Source organism: Trachypithecus francoisi, unplaced genomic scaffold, assembly GCF_009764315.1.
Source record: "Trachypithecus francoisi isolate TF-2019V2 unplaced genomic scaffold, Tfra_2.0 Lachesis_group20, whole genome shotgun sequence".
Taxonomy (NCBI): domain Eukaryota; kingdom Metazoa; phylum Chordata; class Mammalia; order Primates; family Cercopithecidae; genus Trachypithecus; species Trachypithecus francoisi.
The window spans coordinates 37987835-38006522 of NW_022681466.1; the positions used below are offsets into that span (position 1 = coordinate 37987835).

An 18688-nucleotide genomic window follows, 5' to 3' on the forward strand; every position below is an offset into this window, starting at 1 on the left:
AGTGATAGAAGGTATGGAGAAGAAAGACTAGTCACACCTTTCAGCTATACCAAGAGTCTTTATCTATAACTATCAGACAGAGAACCATCTGACTAAAAAGAATATGTAGAAGAATTTACAGAGTGAAACATGCTTGGGTCCCAAAAGATCTCCCCTTCAGGAGGAAAAAAAAAATCTTAGCCCAAAGTTTTTCTATAATTCAATATAACGCATAAGGAAAATAGCATTTCCTTCTAAATCTTTCCACTTACACATTCCAAAGAATGTGGCATAGCAAATACTTAACACTGAAAAACGCATACACTTGAAAGGTCAAATCAACACTTTTGTTAAATTTCTTCCTACTTAGCCCTAGAACACAGGAATCTGTATTGAGGTTGGCTATAGTGCAATCACTTTTATATGCCTATTACTGACACATTTTAAACAGAAATTATTTTAAAAGGATTTTACTTGGAAGTCTTGTGTTTGGGAATCCCCCTAAGTTAACATTCTCCTACTTAAAGGCTGTGCTATTCCATGTTTTAGTTTTGAGAGTGATGCTTTCATAATGCTAACAACTCACCTGCATTGGCTTTAAGGTCTTCAGGTGTGACCATGACAACGAATCGAATTGCACGTTCATTTCGAAACATTTCATAAGACCACCTACGGATAGACCGCATGCATTTCACTGCTGCAATGCCATTGTTAGCAATAAGAACCTGGGAGGGGAAAGGAGATGGGAATGGGAGGAAAAGGCAGAAAAAAGCAATAATGGAGGAAAAGAGATGAGAGAATTTTTGTATAGCTATCTTTCTGTGTAAAAGTCATACTTTCAACCAAGAATTCTTGTTACTGGTCCAGACTGTTAGAAACTGGCTTCCCCATGGCCAAGCAATGGCTTTAAATGTTAGCTAAGCAAATACTCGAGTATGTGCCAGCTAAAACATACTCCTTCCTAACTTCATTTGTTTGAAGGGAAAAGTCACAATTACTTAAATCCTGTGAGTTTGTGAATTATTCTACCATACTACCATATCAATTACTAGGGAACAGAAGAAAATGAAATTCAGAGGGATGATATATTATGAAATCAGGAGTGGGGGAAGGCCAACCAGTACAGGGCCATGCACTTTTCTCTGTTGCAATAAAATTAGGTATAGAGCACTGAACATGTTTAAAAATCCTGGTATTAGTTACTTTTCTGCAAAATACTGAATTCCAATACCTTAGAATTGTAAAGAGTGACTCAAAAAGAATGGTCATTGTTGTAGAAAAATCAAATAATCCTGAGACTTTCTGTAAACAAACCTTTTATCTTCTTACCTATCTTGCAGTCATGCCTCTGAGGATAGCACAGACTAACAGACACATAATCTATCTTTATTGGAAGATTAATAAAAGGATGCTGCTGCTGAAGTAATACTTTTAAGAGTGGAAATATAGGTCCCCATCCTTTAATCTTTTAATCACTGGAAGCTATTTCAGCCAAGTCATCCTCTCAACTCTGACATGGTCTAGATAAAAGTGACACAGAATTACATTTCAAAATGCCTGGAATCTCTAAGTATATCATGTGGTATATTCCCTTCAAACATCTCAAATACCTGGTGGAAGCCAGTAAGTCACAGTGTTTCAAACTCTTTAAGCCTTCTCTTCTGAAACTCTCTCTACTCCCCTAGCTTTCAATCCAATGCTGTGGCATATTATTTCCCCACCAGCACCCACAAGCTAATCAATTCTTCATACCCTGTCGGATCAGTGCAGCCCCACCCTGTAAAACCACAAGATCTTTCAAAAACATTTTTTGTTTTGAGACAGGGTTCCTCTGTCGCCCAGGTTGGAGTGCAGTGGCACAATCCATAGCTCACTGCAACCTTGAACTCCTAGGCTCAAGTGATCCTTCCGTTTCAGCCTCCCAAGTTGATAGTACTCAAAAATAACTTTATGAGCACCATTTTAACTCCTTAATTAGCTATGACTAAATTATCTGTGGTAAATACATATTATAGGAAAACAGTGAAATTCTATTAATAGGATGCTAGGGAGGCAGAAAGGCTAAAATTCACATAAAGAGGCAAAGCCTCTGAGAATCTAAATATCAATTGGGAGTAAATCCAGACAACAAATCTCGGCAAGCATTAAATCCTATGTGCTTTTGACAAAATAATTCAGCAAGTTACAACTTACCTTCTCAATCACTTTATTTCCCCCAAAGCGAGTAACAAATTCTGCTGGAGAAGCCACAGTGAAATCTCGTTGAGAATCTATTTTCTTTCTGTCTCGGCCCTGCTTTACTAGGTGCAAGCCAGACATGCTGGACCTATAAAAATAGAGAAGCTATAAAAACACCATCTATATTTTCTGGAGACCTGCTTTTCACTACCATACCCATAACAGTACTTTCACAACTGCATCCTGTGAAGACTGCATGCTGGCAGGTCATATACTTTTCAAATAAAAGAGAGAAAAGAAAATGATTCTTGCTTGTGGAAATTTAAGGGGAAAAAAAAAGCATTCCTGAATAATAAAAGACAATATCAAGGTTTACCAACAGATGCCATCACAAAGAGATAGGCAAAGGATAGAATGAAATGAGATGGTAGAAATAATAGACTCAGAGACCATTAAAGCCAAAAAACAAGTTACCAAGGTTGTTTCTGGATCACGACTCTGGTGTGCAGATGACCTTCACCTCTGTATCTCTGACTTCCATCTTTCTTACGAGCTATAACTCCACATTTTAAAACTGCCTACTAAATGTTTTACCTGGGTATCCCCTAGGTATTTCAAAATCAACAACTCCAAAACAAAATTCTTTACAAGGCAGCATAATATGCCATATTTAATCAATTTTAAGGTTCTACTTTTCTTTTTACTTTAAAAAAATCTCCTAGGCCGGGTACAGTGGCTCATGCCTGTAATCCCAGCACTTTGGGAGGCCGAGATGAGAGGATGGCTTGAGACCAGGAATTCGAGACCAGCCTAGGTAACATGGCAAAACTCTGTCTCTACAAAAAATACCAAAATTAGCTGGCACAGTCATGTGTGCCTGTAGTCCCAGCTACCTGGGGTGGGGGGAAGCTGAGGTAGGCGAATTGCTTGGGCGTGGATGGTCAAGGCCATAGTCGTGCTACTGTACTCCAGACTGGGTGACAGAATGAGGTGGTGGGTGTCTCCAAAAAAAAAAAAAAAATTCTGAAATTGGTATGTATTTTACAATTGATGCCTTATTACATTGACAGTACTATTTTTGTTGTTGTTTTGAGACAGAGTCTCGCTCTGTCGCCCAGGCTGGAGTGCACTGGCCAGATCTCGACTCACTGCAACCTCTGCCTCCCAGGTTCAAGCGATTCTCCTGCCTCAGCCTCCAGAGTAGCTGAGACTGCAGGCACGTGCCACCATACCTGGCTAATTTTTGTATTTTTAGTAAAGACAGGGTTTCGCCATGTTGACTAGGCTGGTCTCGAACTCCTGACCTCAGGTGATCCGCCTACCTCGGCCTTTCAAAGTGTTGCAATTACAGGCATGAGCCACCGCGCCCGGTCAGCAGTACTGTATTTTTTCCTTAGTGGTACGTAAAATAATAGCGTTTCTAACCATCAGTGGCACCTTGGATTAGACAAAATATGATACTGGAAACAGCACAGACCTGGGTTTACATTCCAGATCTGTCTACTTAAATGATCTTTTGCAAATAATTTAACCTTCTCAGCTTCAGTGTTCTCTTTGTAAAATATGCATAACATTCACTGTCCCAGTTATTTACCTATTGTCTCTCACCTCCAAACCTACCCTTTTATGCTCTGCTCTGTGACAATGGGCCAATATTTTGCAAACTTCATTTCCAAGACTCCTTTGCTAGCTCCTTCCTGTTCTGTTCACCAAACCAAAAGGCAGAAAGGTAAGAAAAGGGCCTCCCTTCCTGTTTTCCAGCTGTTACCAGCATTGCTCCAGCAGTAACAGAGACTTAACTCCAGTCTCTAGCTTCTTTCAATTGTCTGGTGAAAAGCCACAGAGAGGCCGGGCGCGGTGCCTCAAGCCTGTAATCCCAGCACTTTGGGAGGCCAAGACGGGTGGATCACGAGGTCAGGAGATCAAGACCATCCTGCCTAACACGGTGAAACCCCGTCTCTACTAAAAATACAAAAAACTAGCCGGGCGAGGTGGCGGGCGCCTGTAGTCCCAGCTACTCGGGAGGCTGAGGCAGGAGAATGGCGGGAACCTGGGAGGCGGAGTTTGCAGTGAGCTGAGATCGCGCCACTGCACTCCAGCCCGGGCGACAGAGCGAGACTCCGTCTCAAAACAAACAAACAAAAAAAAGCCACAAAGCGCACAGCAGCAGTGCGTTGTGGCTCTTTGGCAGTCAGAATATCAACATTGCCATGCTCACTTATCCTCTGGACAGCACTGCCTGGGCCTATCATTCACCTGTCAGGCCAAGAATCTGAGTACCAGCTACTCAAAGCTTATGCCCAGAGGTCCAGGCACCAGCCCCCCAGGGGACCTCCACCAAGCTCCTAGGTTCTGGTAACACTACTCCCCTTTTGTTCTCCCAGCCTTAGGGGTGAAAGCTACTTTCTCTAGTTATTAACTCTGAGGTACCTCAGCATGCCTTTTTTGTTGTTGTTGTTCTTTTATTCTCTAACACTCAATTAAGCAATTCTCACTACTGAATGTTCTCTGTTTATAACATCTAGTACAATTTCTTTTCCTTGTGACGGCACTTTGATTGATAGACCCTCCAAAGAGTGCTCGGAGGATAAAATAAGATAGTGGATATAAGCTCCTTTGTACACTGCTTGATAGACAGCTGTTTTCTTTTCCTATTCCCACCTTTTCTTCCTTGCCCCTACAATTTAAACTTGATGGGGCAGTAAGGTATCTTTTCAAAATAAGAAGGTATGATTAAAATCTTCCCACATGCAGCACACTATCTAGCTTTCTGTGCACATACATACTTTTACATATACAAATAAGACCAATCTTTCTTTCTTTCTTCTGTGAATGTGTCTATGCATAAAACTCAATGAGTGGGCATTTTCCCTACACTTCACATGACTTAGTGTGGCTCTTAACTTGCAAAACCACTACCTACAGGAGCATAATAAAAAGGGACAACGCCAGGCGCGGTGGCTCACACCTGTAATCCCAGCACTTTGGGAAGCCAAGGCAGGCGGATCACTTGAGGCCAGGAGTTCTAGACCAGCTGGCCAACATGGCGAGACCGCGTCTCTACTGAAAAAAAAAAAAAAAAATAGCCGGGCGTGGTGGCACACACCTGTAATCCCAGCTACTCAGGAGGCTGAGGTGGGAGAATCACTTGAACCCAGGAGGCGGAGGTTGCCGTGAGCAGAGATCAAGCCACTGCACTCCAGCCTGGGCGACAGAGCGAGACTACGTCTCAAAAACAAAAAGACAAAAAAAAAAAAAAAAAAGAAGGGACAGTTCAGAGTCTAGCAGCTACTTTGCCTACCAGACTTAAGGACAGCCATAACAAAGGCTATACACTCTGCTGTTGGCATTCAATATAAAATACTCTGTACCCTTCTTAGAGACTGACATTTCAAGCTGGTCAATCTATTAAAATTTTCTTCATCCTTTTCTATCCAGGTATTTAGTAATACTGCATCTGGATTGGAACTTTAAAGTTAAGAGGCATCTTATAGAAAAAGAGGCCCACAAGAAGAATGATTTGTCTAAGGTCACAAAGGAAGTCTGTAGCATATATAGACCAGAAAACCAGGTTTCATGGTCACTTCAATGTTCTTCCAATTACACTATGCAACATATCTAATGATAATAAAACCAGAGGTCTAAAAGCAGTGCCAGTGTACATGTTTTGTTTTGTTTTTTTAATTGCTTCATTTTTCCTTCATACGTTCTTTTAAATCTTTTTTATTATTGCACATATTTTTAAATAAACAAAAATTACCTTCCTGTCCTTAACTTTGTCATGAATCTATTTCTTTTGGGCCCCAAGTCCATGGATCATTATCAGTATATCAGACTGAGCAATAACATGAATGAATCTCAAAAACCTCATGTTCAGAGAAGGAAACCAGACACAAAAAAATATATACCATATGACTCCATTTACATGACAAGGATAACTAATCTACAGTGCAGAACACAGATCAGTGGGCTGGGGCTGTAGGAACTCACTGCAAGGGGGTATGGGAATGATGGAAACATTCTCTATCTTGATCTTGTAGTAATGGTTACACGGGTAGATATATGTGTTAAAACCATCAAACTACATAATTTTAAAAGGTGAACTTGGCCTGGTACAGTGGTTCACGCGTGTAAACCCAGCACTTTGGGAGGGCAAGGCAGAAGGACTGCTTGAGCCCAGGATTTCAAGATGAGCCTGGGCAACATAGAAAGAGCTCATCCATACAAAAAAAAATCAAAAAAATTAGCAGGCCTTGGTGGCACACGCCTATAGTCCCAGCTACTTGGGAGGCTGAGGTGGGAGAATCACTTGAGCCAGGAAGACTAGGCTGCAGTAAGCTATGGTCACGCCACTGAACTCCAGCCTGGGTGACAGAGTGAGATCCTGCCCTCCCCTGGCACCAAAAAAAAAGGTAAACTTTACTGTATGTAAATTATACCTCAACAAACCTGACTTTTGAAAATACTCATTTAACTGCCGAGTGCGGTGACTCCCACCTGTAATCCCAACACTTTGGGAGGCCGAGGCGGGTGGATCACTTGAGGTCAGGAGTTTGAGACCAGCCTGACCAATATGGTGAAATCCCATCTCTACTAAAATTACAAAAATTAGCCGGGCGCGGTGGCATGCACCTATAATCCCAGCTACTCGGGAGGCTGAGCAGGAGAATCGCTTGAACCGGGGAGGTGGAGGTTGCAGCGAGCCGAGATCACGCCACTACACTCCAGCCTGGGCGACAGAGTTAGACTCCATCTCAAAAAAAAAAAAAAAAAAGTCATTTAACTGTGCACATAAAACACGTACATTTGGCTGTAAATTATTCCTCAATAAAGCTGGCTTTTAAAGAACTGTTTAAAAAAAAAAAAACAGAAATTGACTCTAGGCAAATGACCAATAAGTACTCCAGTGCCGGCACTATCCATGCAAAACAGGAAACATGGTGTGAAGCAATGCAAGCACATATGTGAAATTTGGCTCCACACTAAATCCTGCTTCATGCTTAACTGTATATAAAAAAAAGTGGCAAACTGCCAACAAATTTTTTTACAATACTTATTTTTACTTTAATCAAGACTAAGAACTTTAACTATGAAAATGTTAATTAGCCAAATTTCTCCAGTTCTCTATCAGGTTTTAAGGAATATATTTTAGTATGTAAACTTTTCCATGTCTTTCTCCCCCTCCCTACCGGTTCCTTACTACATTGTTTCATAAACAACCTTTTCAAATCTGTAATTTGAACTAACTTTTAGATAACTTCTGAATTGGACATAATTATTTTTTCTCACTAATTACACAACACTTTTTGGCACATTTCATATACAGAATCATGCGTTAACTAGAATTCTTATCCTTAGTAACCTAAAACTTTGGTGAAACCCTAAAAAGCAAGAAATCCTGAACCATCAGATAAAAGCATTATAGATAAGAACAATTCCACAATTTTTAGAAACATATTTCCCCATCTCACAACCCTTTCTTAATTGGAACTGATCCAGATATTCAATGAGCATCAAAAATAATTTTAAGACTTCTTTTTGAGACAGAGTCTTGCTCTGTCACCCAGGCTGGAGTGCAGTGGCGTAATCTCAACTCACTGTAACCTCCTCTTCCCAGGTTCAAGCAATTCTCCCGCCTCAGCCCCCTAGTAGCTGGGATTACAGGTACACACCACCATGCCCAACTAATTTTTGTATTTTCAGTACAGATGGGGTTTCGGCACATTGGCCGGGCTGCTCTCGAACTCCTGACCTTAGGTGATCCACCTGCCTTGACCTCCCAAAGTACTGGGATTATAGGCATGAGCCACCATGCCTGGCCAAGATTTTAATTTACACAAAAAGTTTACCTAAAACATTTATCCCATTCACTGTACTCAATTCTTTCAGGTTTAACAGTTTATTTAGATAACTTCTGTAAACGGAGATATTAGACACTATCATTTAAAGTCAGTTATTTCCTTGCTAACCATGTTTTTAATAGCCAGTGAACATAAGGTGCTCACCTAAACCTAAGTAACAGCCTTAAAGTTAAATACATTGGTTTTTTTTTTGCCAATAACTCAGAAGACTTAGCTAACAACATTAAGTTACTCTCATTTGTTGAAAAAAAAAGGCACAAAAACCAATATCATTTTGTTTGGGCTGAGTTAGTAGCTTTATAACCTTTTATGCCAAACATTGACATCTCAAAATATTTAGCAGAGACAAATATAAAATCGAGACAAAAATGTATTCTGACAATTCAGAAGGCATTTCTAGTTTTATTTTACTAATAATTTTAAAGCCAGCTTGTTTAGTAAAGTTATACTTAGGTCACGAGAACTTGAAAATTGCTTAGACTTATTTAATTTATAAGTGTTCTTTTATTTATAAACCAATTTGGTAGATGCAACATGTAACAATAAGTGTGCACACAAATAAACACATCTAGACATGTATAGACGCACACAAACGAAGATTCAGTAGCTTTTAACTTGGAATCTTAAGCCATGAGATAGCAGTAAAAGCTTGGGGGGTTTTACTTTGTTTGCCCCAATAGGTAATCCAAAGAAGGCTGTGAACCAAAATTTCAGATAAAGCACTTTCGACGGCAGTTTGATACATGCAACTCCATCCCACTTTCCTATTCAACAGCAAGCTCCAGATTCCAAACAATATTGGGGCCAAACAGTATTGCAAGTGTTAGAGAAAATTCTGAGGGTTTAATACTAGACCTCAGAACTCTGCCGAGGGTGTCCCCCTTGGAGAAGTTGAGGTCTGGAGGATCCCTGGGCCATCCTCCTTTGGGGTCCAGTCTTAGAGTGTCAGACGTCTCTGACCTTAGGTGGGCACTGGTGCCGCTTAGCATGTTTTCCCTTCAGAGGTGATGGCCTACTAAGAGGTTTCCTTTTGTCCCTGGATGAAGGCCTCAACTTCTGGCATCCTTATAATTTGATAAGGCCACACTTTCCCATGCTTCCTGTCCCACTAGTGATAGCCATGAACTGTAATGATAGGAACTGGAGGCTGGGTGGGTTTCTTTTGTCCTTAGCCAGCAGAGTAGGGGAAGGGAAGAATTTAGCATGAGAAAACAAGGTTTAAGTCACCTGAAACAAATGCCAGCCTGACCCAAGCTTTGCCACACATAGGGATCAGGGACCACAACTGGAAAAGACAGAAAGGAGTCCTTCAGAGTGGCCCCAGCCAGAAACCTGCAGTTGCCTCTGTGTTTAGGTGCTGCCCACCAAGGGTCCCAAGTTGGAAAGGAAAAGAGAGAGAGAGAGAGAGATTCCCCTGTGGGGAGCAGGAAAAACAAAGGAGAAAAATAAACCCCAAACTTTGGGATTACCTCCTGGCTGGCTTGCCAAATTATGTTATCGGTGCCTCCAGGTCCTACTCACTTGCGTGACTCTCACTGTGTCCTCACAGAGTGGAAGGGACAAGGCAGATCTTTGGAGCCTATTTTATAAGGGCACTAATCCCATTCATGAGCTCTGCCCCATGATCTACTCAACTCCCAAAGGCCCCACTTCTTGACATAGTGGTAATTAGATTTCAACATATACATTTTTTGTGTGTGTGAGGTAGAGTCTCTCTCTGCAGCCCAGGCTGGAGAGCAGTAGCACAATCTCAGCTCAGTACAACCTCCATCTCCCAGGTTCAAGCAATTCTCATGCCTCAACCACCCGAGTAGCCAGGATTACAGGATCCCGCCACCACACCTGGCTACTTTTTGTATTTTTAGTAGAGATGGAGTTTCGCCATGTTGCCCAGGCTGGTCTTGAACTCCTAGCCTCAGGTGATCTGCCCACGTTGGCCTCTCAAAGTGCTGAGATTACAGACGTGAGCCACCACGCCCAGCCTCAACATATAAATTTCGGCAAAGACACATTCAGACACTATATATTAATATATACTTATATATATGCACGTTTTATTTCTATATGTATAGGCATGAGGTTTTATATAAAAACAATGTTATATATAAAACACATTTAAGGCTGGGCACAGTGGCTCACACCTGTAATCCCAGCACTTAGAGAGGCTGAGGCGGGCAGATCACCTGAGGTCGGGAGTTCGAGACCAGCCTGACCAACATGGAGAAAGCCCGTCTCTACGAAAAATACAAAATTAGCAGGGCATGATGGTGCATGCCTGTAATCCCAGCTACTCAGGAGGCTAAGGCAGGAGAATCGCTTGAACCTGGGCAGAGGTTGCGGTGAGCCAAGATCATACCGATCGTGCCATCACACTCCAACCTGGGCAACAAAAGTGAAACTCCCTCTCAAAAGGGGAAAAAAAACCACAACAACCACACACGGCCGGGCGCGGTGGCTCAAGCCTATAATCCCAGCACTTTGGGAGGCCGAGACGGGCGGATCATGAGGTCAGGAGATCGAGACCATCCTGGCTAACATAGTGAAACCCCGTCTCTACTAAAAAATACAAAAAAAAAACTAGCCGGGCGAGGTGGCGGGCGCCTGTAGTCCCAGCTACTCAGGAGGCTGAGGCAGGAGAATGGCGTAAACCCGGGAGGCGGAGCTTGCGGTGAGCTGAGATCCGGCCACTGCACTCCAGCCTGGGCGACAGAGCGAGACTCCGTCTCAAAAAAACAAAAAAAACAAAAAAAAAACCCACACACACGTGCATGTGTGCGTATATGTATGTATATATGTGTGTGTGTATAGATATACATGTATATATACTTTTTTTTTTCTGAGATGGAGTTTCGCTCTTGTTGCCCACACTGGAGTGTGATGGCGTGATCTCTGCTCACTGCGAATCAAGCAATTTTCCTGCCTTGGCTTCCCAAGTAGATGAGACTACAGGCGCCTGCCACCATGCCCAGCTAATTTTTGTAGTTTCAGTAGAGACGGGGTTTCACCATGTTGGCCAGGCTGGTCTTGAACTTGTGACCTCAAGTGATCCACCCGTCTTGGCCTTGCAAAGTAATGGGATTACAGGCATGAGCCACTACCATGTCTAGCCTATATATACATTTTTGAAATCTATATTTATACATGTATATACATAAAATTTTTGATTATATTTACACAACATAGATTATATATAATATATAATATCTCAGTTACTTTAAAAAAACAAATTTTAGAGATGGATTCTCACTGTTGACCAGGCTGCAGTGCAGTGGCAGGAATATATCTCCCTGCAACCTCAAACTCCTGGGCTCAAGCAATCCTCTGGCCTCAGCCTGCAGAGTGGCTGGTACTACAGGCTCATGCCACTACACCCAGCTATATTGTAGTTACTTTTTTACCTCTTTGCCTCTCAGTGGAAGTTTTGCTTAGTTATTCCCTCAAAGGGTAAAAGAAGTGGTAAAAAAGAAAAAGGGGCAATTACAGAGCCAGTTGGGGGAAAGGAAAGGATGTAAAGACAGATTTTGCCAACTCAGTGTTTTTTGTCTATTTTCTGGTTTTGCCTAAGTTTAGTTTAACTCTCAGTAATTTTCTTCAAAATAAAAACTCTACTTTATAAAAACAAGCAAACAAAAAAGATAACGGAGGGAGGCCAGGTACAGTGGCTCATGACTATAATACCAACACTTCTGGAGGCCAAAGTGGGAGTTTGAGTACAGGAGTTTGAGACCAGCCTGGGCAACACAGTGAGATCCCATCTTTACAAAAAAAAAAGAAAAAAAAATTAGCCAGGCATGGTGGTGCATGCCTGTAGTCCCAGCTACCCCAGGAGGCTGAGGTGGGAAGATCACTTGAGCCCAGGAGTTCAAGGCTACTGTGAGCTATGACTGCACCACTGTACAAGCACTGCACAAGCAAATCATTCAAGTCTTTTATGTCAGTTCTCTGCAGGGAGGTGCAGACCTGCCTGAAGAAGGCCCAAGAAGGCCTGACTCATTTCCTCTTCAGCCTGAATTCTAACGGCAAGAAGGTCCCAAAGTGAAGGAGTTCGGCATCCTGAACAACTCTGTCTGACTACATGTCAGAAAAATTACAGCAGGCACCTTTCCTAGCCCCAGATACACATTCTAAAAAAGTTTTCTGCAAAACTATACAATATCCTTCCTTTCCAGCAGTTGAAGAGACTTTACTGGAAATACTAGCCAAATCCAGGGAGTAAATTTGATACATCTGAGGTTCCCTTCAGGAAATAATAGCACAGCAAGGTCTGCATGGGGTGCTTGTTTTCAATGTAGTTATAATATCACACATGGGCTCAGGGATCTTTTATTCAAATTCTCAATGTAAAATAAAGGTTTAGAAATTCAGGAGCCAATATGCCCATTTTTATTCATTTTCTTAACAAAAAAAAAAGCCTTCATTTTTTAAAGATAGAAAAAAAATGATCAAATAAATTTCAGGGCTTAGCTGTCAGTACTTCACTGTTTTTTTAAAGATACATATATCACCCAAATGTGGTAGCCTAACACTTACCTTTGAAGCATGTAATATCTCATTTCCTTATTTTCCTCTGGAGAACCCTCCATATCAAGATGGCAAAGGAATGGAAGCTTTTTCTTCAGATTTCGGCCTTGTAAACACAAGCCGCAGTTCCTCCTTCTGTTGCAGCTGCTTAAAACCCAGGAGGACAAGAGATACTGTGCCTTCTGCCTACTTCTTGGCCTGGGTTCAGTCAGACTAGAATACTCCTGATGGCCTCAAACTATAGTCTTTTTGTCTAATTTGTTCCCAATTTCCTTCTTTCCCCACCTTTCTTCCTTTATGCATCTTCTCTCCTCCACACGCTTAGCTTACACACAGAATTTAATTGATTTCCCAAGGGAACTGAGAGGAGCCAGGGAGAAATATAAAAGCTTGTGTAACTAGAAAATAGATCTTAGCAGCTCTCCTTCAGTTGCAGCAAACATGTTTCGACAACAGTCACTTTCTTCTGACAGTCAATGGAGAAAAGCTCCACTGCCTCTCCTGGCTGCCGGGAGCACATGACAGGGAAAGCCCAGGGCCAAAAGATGAAGTTTACAAGGACAATTAAGCGAAGAAAATAATGGGCACATGAAATCCAGATGGAGAAGGACAGCTTGGTCTAAAGAGGTAATTTCTGAGATCCAATCAAAGCAAATAATACCAATTATCAGACTGCACGGTGGGGAAAAGCAGGTCAGCTGGGAAACAAATCAAGTAGAAAGGAAACACGCCACTACTAGAATCAAGTGTGAGCCATGATTCTAATTTTCAGGCCAGAGTAGTGGTACATACAGACACCTAAACTAAGGTTTTTTTTTTTTTTTTGAGACGGAGTCTCGCTCTGTCGCCCAGGCTGGAGTGCAGTGGCCGGATCTCAGCTCACTGCAAGCTCTGCCTCCCGGGTTTACGCCATTCTCCTGCCTCAGCCTCCTGAGTAGCTGGGACTACAGGCGCCCGCCACCTCGCCCGGCTAGTTTTTTGTATTTTTTAGTAGAGACGGGGTTTCACCGTGTTAGCCAGGATGGTCTCGATCTCCTGACCTCGTGATCCGCCCGTCTCGGCCTCCCAAAATGCTGGGATTACAGGCTTGAGCCACCGCGCCCGGCCTAAACTAAGGTTTTATGCATCAAAGCTTGAGAATAAGAATGGAGCTGGTACAAAAGGGATATAGAAAAGATGTGGGTTAAATCCTTAAAAGGAAAAGGGACCCTGACAAATATTTTGGAGGTCTAACCCCCTTAAGCAGGGAAGAAAAAATCCTGCCTAGAAAGACTACTTACTAAGACACATATATTACTATGAAAGCAAATTTGCCACAGATCTCTGAAAGAAATAAACACTAGCTGAATGTTATATTGTAATATCTTCCTGTTTTTAGCTTTTACTTAAGTAGATGCTCATGATATTCTGTGTATTAGGAGAAAAATCAATGGCAAAAGACCCCAAAGGCTTAGAATCTATAGAATGACAACTTCCTGAGGCAAGTCCTCAGGCCTGTACACCAAATCTAACCTGAATCATGAACCATAAAAAATGTATTCCCATCAAAATGCTGGATAGAAATAGTTAACAATCTGATGCCAACCATGCTGAGAATATATTAAGCTTCCAGGAAAACCTTTGAAAATAGAACTACACAAATGACCTGAAACATAGATAGAAGTTAAATAATCAGATAAAAGATAAATGATTACAACAAACAAACATTGATCTGAAGGACATTCGGGCAACTTAAGTTGTAAAGACTCAGATTGCCCAAATTTGCAAGCAACTCAATTAGGCCACCCAACATGACAACCAGCTATAATAAAAAAAAGGGAAGTCCTGGTTGTTCTCTGTTGTGTACATTGCATCATCCCTTCCACAATGTGCCAGTGCTCATTAAGTTAGTCCAGTTTACTTTCCCTTTAAAGAACCATGCTGACACAGAGGAGCCCTTCTATCTTTATGACTCTTCAGAATAACCTGCCTCAAAAATAGAGCACTGCAGCCTTTGTTCAGAACAGTTCAGTAGCCACAGATGAGAAGCTGCTCAATTTTACACACACCTAAGTGTCTACAAAACAAACTTGTTATACAAGTTCAACATTAAAAAATGCAAATAAGGCACTAAATGTAAAATAAGGCAGACTATTTTGCACTCAACTATATCAGAAAAATATACTAAAGAGGCACACTTGGTAATCGAGTTTACACTTCCTTTCATCAAAGAGATCTTTCTACAACAACCAAACACTAACACAGCATACCCAGGTCCAAAAGCAAAGCTAGAGATCTATATACATCTTTTATGGACGCTGCTGCTCACAATCTTTCTTTAATATTAGAATACAAGAAATAAAAAGCCACATTCATTTCTCCAAATTTAAAGCATCCCCATTTTAATCTACCATGAACAGTGTCCAACGCAGACACATACCTGGCACAAAATCCAACTAGAAGCCCACACTGATCCCAGCATTGTAACATGCCAAACACCAAGGATGACGTAGCAGTTTACCCGGCAGACAGTGATGCATTCGCTAGCTTGACTGCAACGCAGTCTGAGTTTAGACTGCAGCACACACTGTGAGAGACTGTTTTACGTTGGGGCTCTTACAAGCAGAGAAATTTTGGATCAAGGATGTGTCTCTGACAAAAAAGCAAGTGGCCATATAGTTAAAGGTTTCTTTGTGGACTCTAAATTCTGATCCACTGACCTGTATGCCTAGCCTTGAAGCAATGCCACATGGTCTTGATAACTGTGACTTTATAGTAGGTTTTGAAATCAGGTAGTATGAAGACCTCCAACTTCACCCTCCCTTTTAAAGTGTTTTGGCTATTCTAGGTCCTTTGTTTCCATGTACATTTTAGGATCAACTTGTCAAATTCTAGAAAGAAGAAGAAAGGCTGCTGGAAATGTGATATGGACCGTGAATTTATAGATCAATTTAAGAACTGCTGTCTTGACAATACTGAGTCTTCTAATCCATGAACATGGACTGCCTCTCCATTTATTTAGATTTTATTTAATTTCTCTTTTTTTTTGAGATGGAGTCTCACTCTGTCTCCCAGGCTGGAGTGCAGTGGCACGATCTCCACTCACTACAACCTCTGCCTCCTGGGTTCAAGAGATTCTCCTGCCTCAGCCTCCTGAGTAACTGGTATTACAGGTGCCTGCCACCACGCCCAGGTAATTTTTGTATTTTTAGTAGAGATGGGGTTTCACTATGTTGGCCAGGCCGGTCTCGAACTCCTGATCTCAAGTGATCCGCTTGTCTCGGCCTCCCAAAGTGCTAGGATTACAGGCCCGGCTAATTCAACACTTTCTTATAAACTAAACTCTCACCATATGAACCATATGATCTGGCAGCTTCACTCCTTACTGTATACCCAAGAGAAAGGAAATCATACGTCCACATAAAAATTTATACATGAATGTTCATAACAACATTAATAATAGCCACAAAATAGAAACAACCCAATATCCGGCAGGGCGCGGTGGCTCACGCCTATAATCCCAGCACTTTGGGAGGCCGAGACAGGCGGATCACAAGGTCAGGAGATAGAGACCATCCTGGCTAACATGGTGAAAACCCCGTCTCTACTAAAAATACAAAAAATTAGCCAGGCATAGTGACGGGCATCTGTAATCCCAGCTACTCAGGAGGCTGAGGCAGGAGAATGGCATGAACCCGGGAGGCAGAGCCTGCAGTGAGCCAAGATCGCGCCACTGCACTCCAGCCTGGGCGACAGCAAGACTCTGTCTCAAAACAAACAAACAAACAAACAAAAAAAACCCCAATATCCATTAATGATGATATATAAACATAATATGGTATCTCCACACAATGAAATATTATTCAACCATAAAAAGAAATGAGGTACTGATACATGCTACAGCATTGAAAACATTATGCTAAATGAAGGAAGCCAGTCACAAAAGGCCACATATCATTCCATTTATATGAAATGTCTGTAATAGGCAAATTTATAAAGACCGAAAGTAGGTTAGTGGTTGGCTAGGATTGGGGAGCATATTGGAGAAATGAGGAGTGACTGCTATTGGGTTTGGGGTTTCTTTGGGGGGTAATAAAAGTGTTCTAAAATTGCCATGCATGGTGCACGTGCCTGTAGTCCCAGTTACCTCCTGCTGAGGCAGGAGGCTGCTTGAGCCCAGGAGTTTAAGTCCAGCCTGTGCAACATAGGAAGACCTCCTCTCTTAAAAAAAAAAAATGACATATATAATAAAATTAAAATGTCCTCAAATTTGTGATGATGGTTCCATAACTACATGAATATACTAAAAACTACTGAATTGTACCCTTTAAGTGGGTGAAACGTATGGTATGTGAATTGCATCTCAGTAAAGTTGTTAATAAAAAATTTTTAAATCAGTTTATCAAGATCACAGGATGTAAGATCTATATAGAAAAGTTAATTTATTTCTATATGCTAGCTATAAATGAACAATCCAAAAATGAAATTAAAATATTCTGTTCACGATAACATCAGAAAGAATAAAATAAGAATAAATTGAGCAAAAAAGGTATAAGACTTGTACACTAAAACTTGTGGAACACTGCTGACAGAAATTAAATAAAATCAGCCAAGTGTGGTGGCTCACGCCTGTAATCCCAAGCCCAGAGGCCGAGGCGGATGGATCACTTGAGGTCAAGAGTTCCAGACCAGCCTGTCCAACATGGTGAAACCCCATCTCTAATAAAAATACCAAAAATGAGCTGGGCGTGGTGGTGGTCTTTTAATCCCAGCTACTCGGGAGGCTGAGGCAGGAGAATCGCTTGAACCCAGGAGGCAGAGGTTGCAGTGAGCCAGCATTGCACCACTGCACTCCAGCCTGGTCGACGGAGCGAGACTCCATCTCAAAAAAAAAAAGAAAGTGTCAAATTATTTTCCAGAGTGGCTGTATCATTTTACATTCCCACCACCAATGTACAAGAAATCCAACTTTTCTGCATTCTCACAAACCTTTGATATTGTGTCTATTTCTTATTTTAGGCATTCTGATAAGTGTGTAATGATATCTCATTGCTATTTTAATTTGCGTTTTCCTAATACTAATTAATATTTGCATTTTCCTAATACCTAATAACTATTAGTTACAAAACATCTTTTCATGTGCTTATTTGCCATAGGTATATCCTCTTTGGTTTCATTTGCTTATTTTTAAAGATCATTTCTCTTTTCTTACTGAGAATTTCTATTTATTTTATGTTATTTTTAATTTTTTGAGACAGAGTCTTGCTCTGTTGCCTAGCCTGGAATACAGTGGTGCAAACACTCAATATGCTCAAGTGATCCTCCTGCCTCAGCCTCCCAAGTAGCTGGGTCCACAGACATGTGCCACTATGCTCAGCTAATTTTTAAAATTTTTTGTAGAGATGGAGTCTCAAATTCCTGGGCTAAGGAAATCCACCCTGCTTGCCTCCCAAAAGCACTGGGATTACAAGCATGAGCCACAGCACTCAGCTAAGAAGTTTTATTTATTGATTCATTGTTATCATGCTTTAAAAAACAGTATTTAAGGGGCCAGTCACGGTGGCTCACACCTATAATCTCAGCACTTTGGAAGGCAGAGGCGGGCAATCACCTGAGGTCAGGAGTTCAAGACCAGCCTGACCAACATGGAGAAACCCGATCTCAACTAAAAATACAAAATTAGCCAGGCATGGTGGAGCATGGCTATACCAGCTAATCGGGAGGCTGAGGCAGGAGAATCGCTTGAACCCAGGAGGCAGAGGTTGCAGTGAACCAAGATCGCACCATTGCACTCCAGCCTGGGCAACAAGAATGAAACTCTGTCTCAAAAAAAAAGAAAATAGTATTTAAGATGGGGCACAGTGGCTCACACCTGTAATTCCAGAGATTTGGGAGGCCAAGGCAAGAAGGTCACTTGAGGCCAGGAGTTCGAAACCAGCCTGTGCAACATGGTAAGACTCTGTCCCTATAACATATAAAAAATAAATAAATAAATACATTTTAAAAAATTACTTAAACATGTTTTCCTTTAGTTCTGTTTTTTTTTTTTCGAGACAGAGTCTCGCTCTGTCGCCCAGGCTGGAGTGCAGTGGCCGGATCTCAGCTCACTGCAATCTCCGCCTCCCGGGTTCACGCCATTCTCCTGCCTCAGCCTCCCGAGTAGCTGGGAC

At 41.6% G+C, this 18688-nt stretch overlaps 1 protein-coding gene across 4 annotated transcripts in view; it reads right to left on the reverse strand.

Moving 5' to 3' along the window:
- The window catches only part of ACACA (acetyl-CoA carboxylase alpha), a 338866-nt gene that overhangs the window by 202743 nt on the left and 117435 nt on the right, over positions 1-18688 (reverse strand). For all 4 annotated transcript variants that reach the window (XM_033183814.1, XM_033183815.1, XM_033183813.1 and 1 more), the window contains 2 exons: positions 2173-2305; positions 566-704 (listed from right to left, as the gene is read on the reverse strand). In XM_033183814.1, the coding sequence (XP_033039705.1) occupies positions 566-704; positions 2173-2305 (272 nt within the window). The remainder of the gene's footprint in view (positions 1-565; positions 705-2172; positions 2306-18688) is intronic.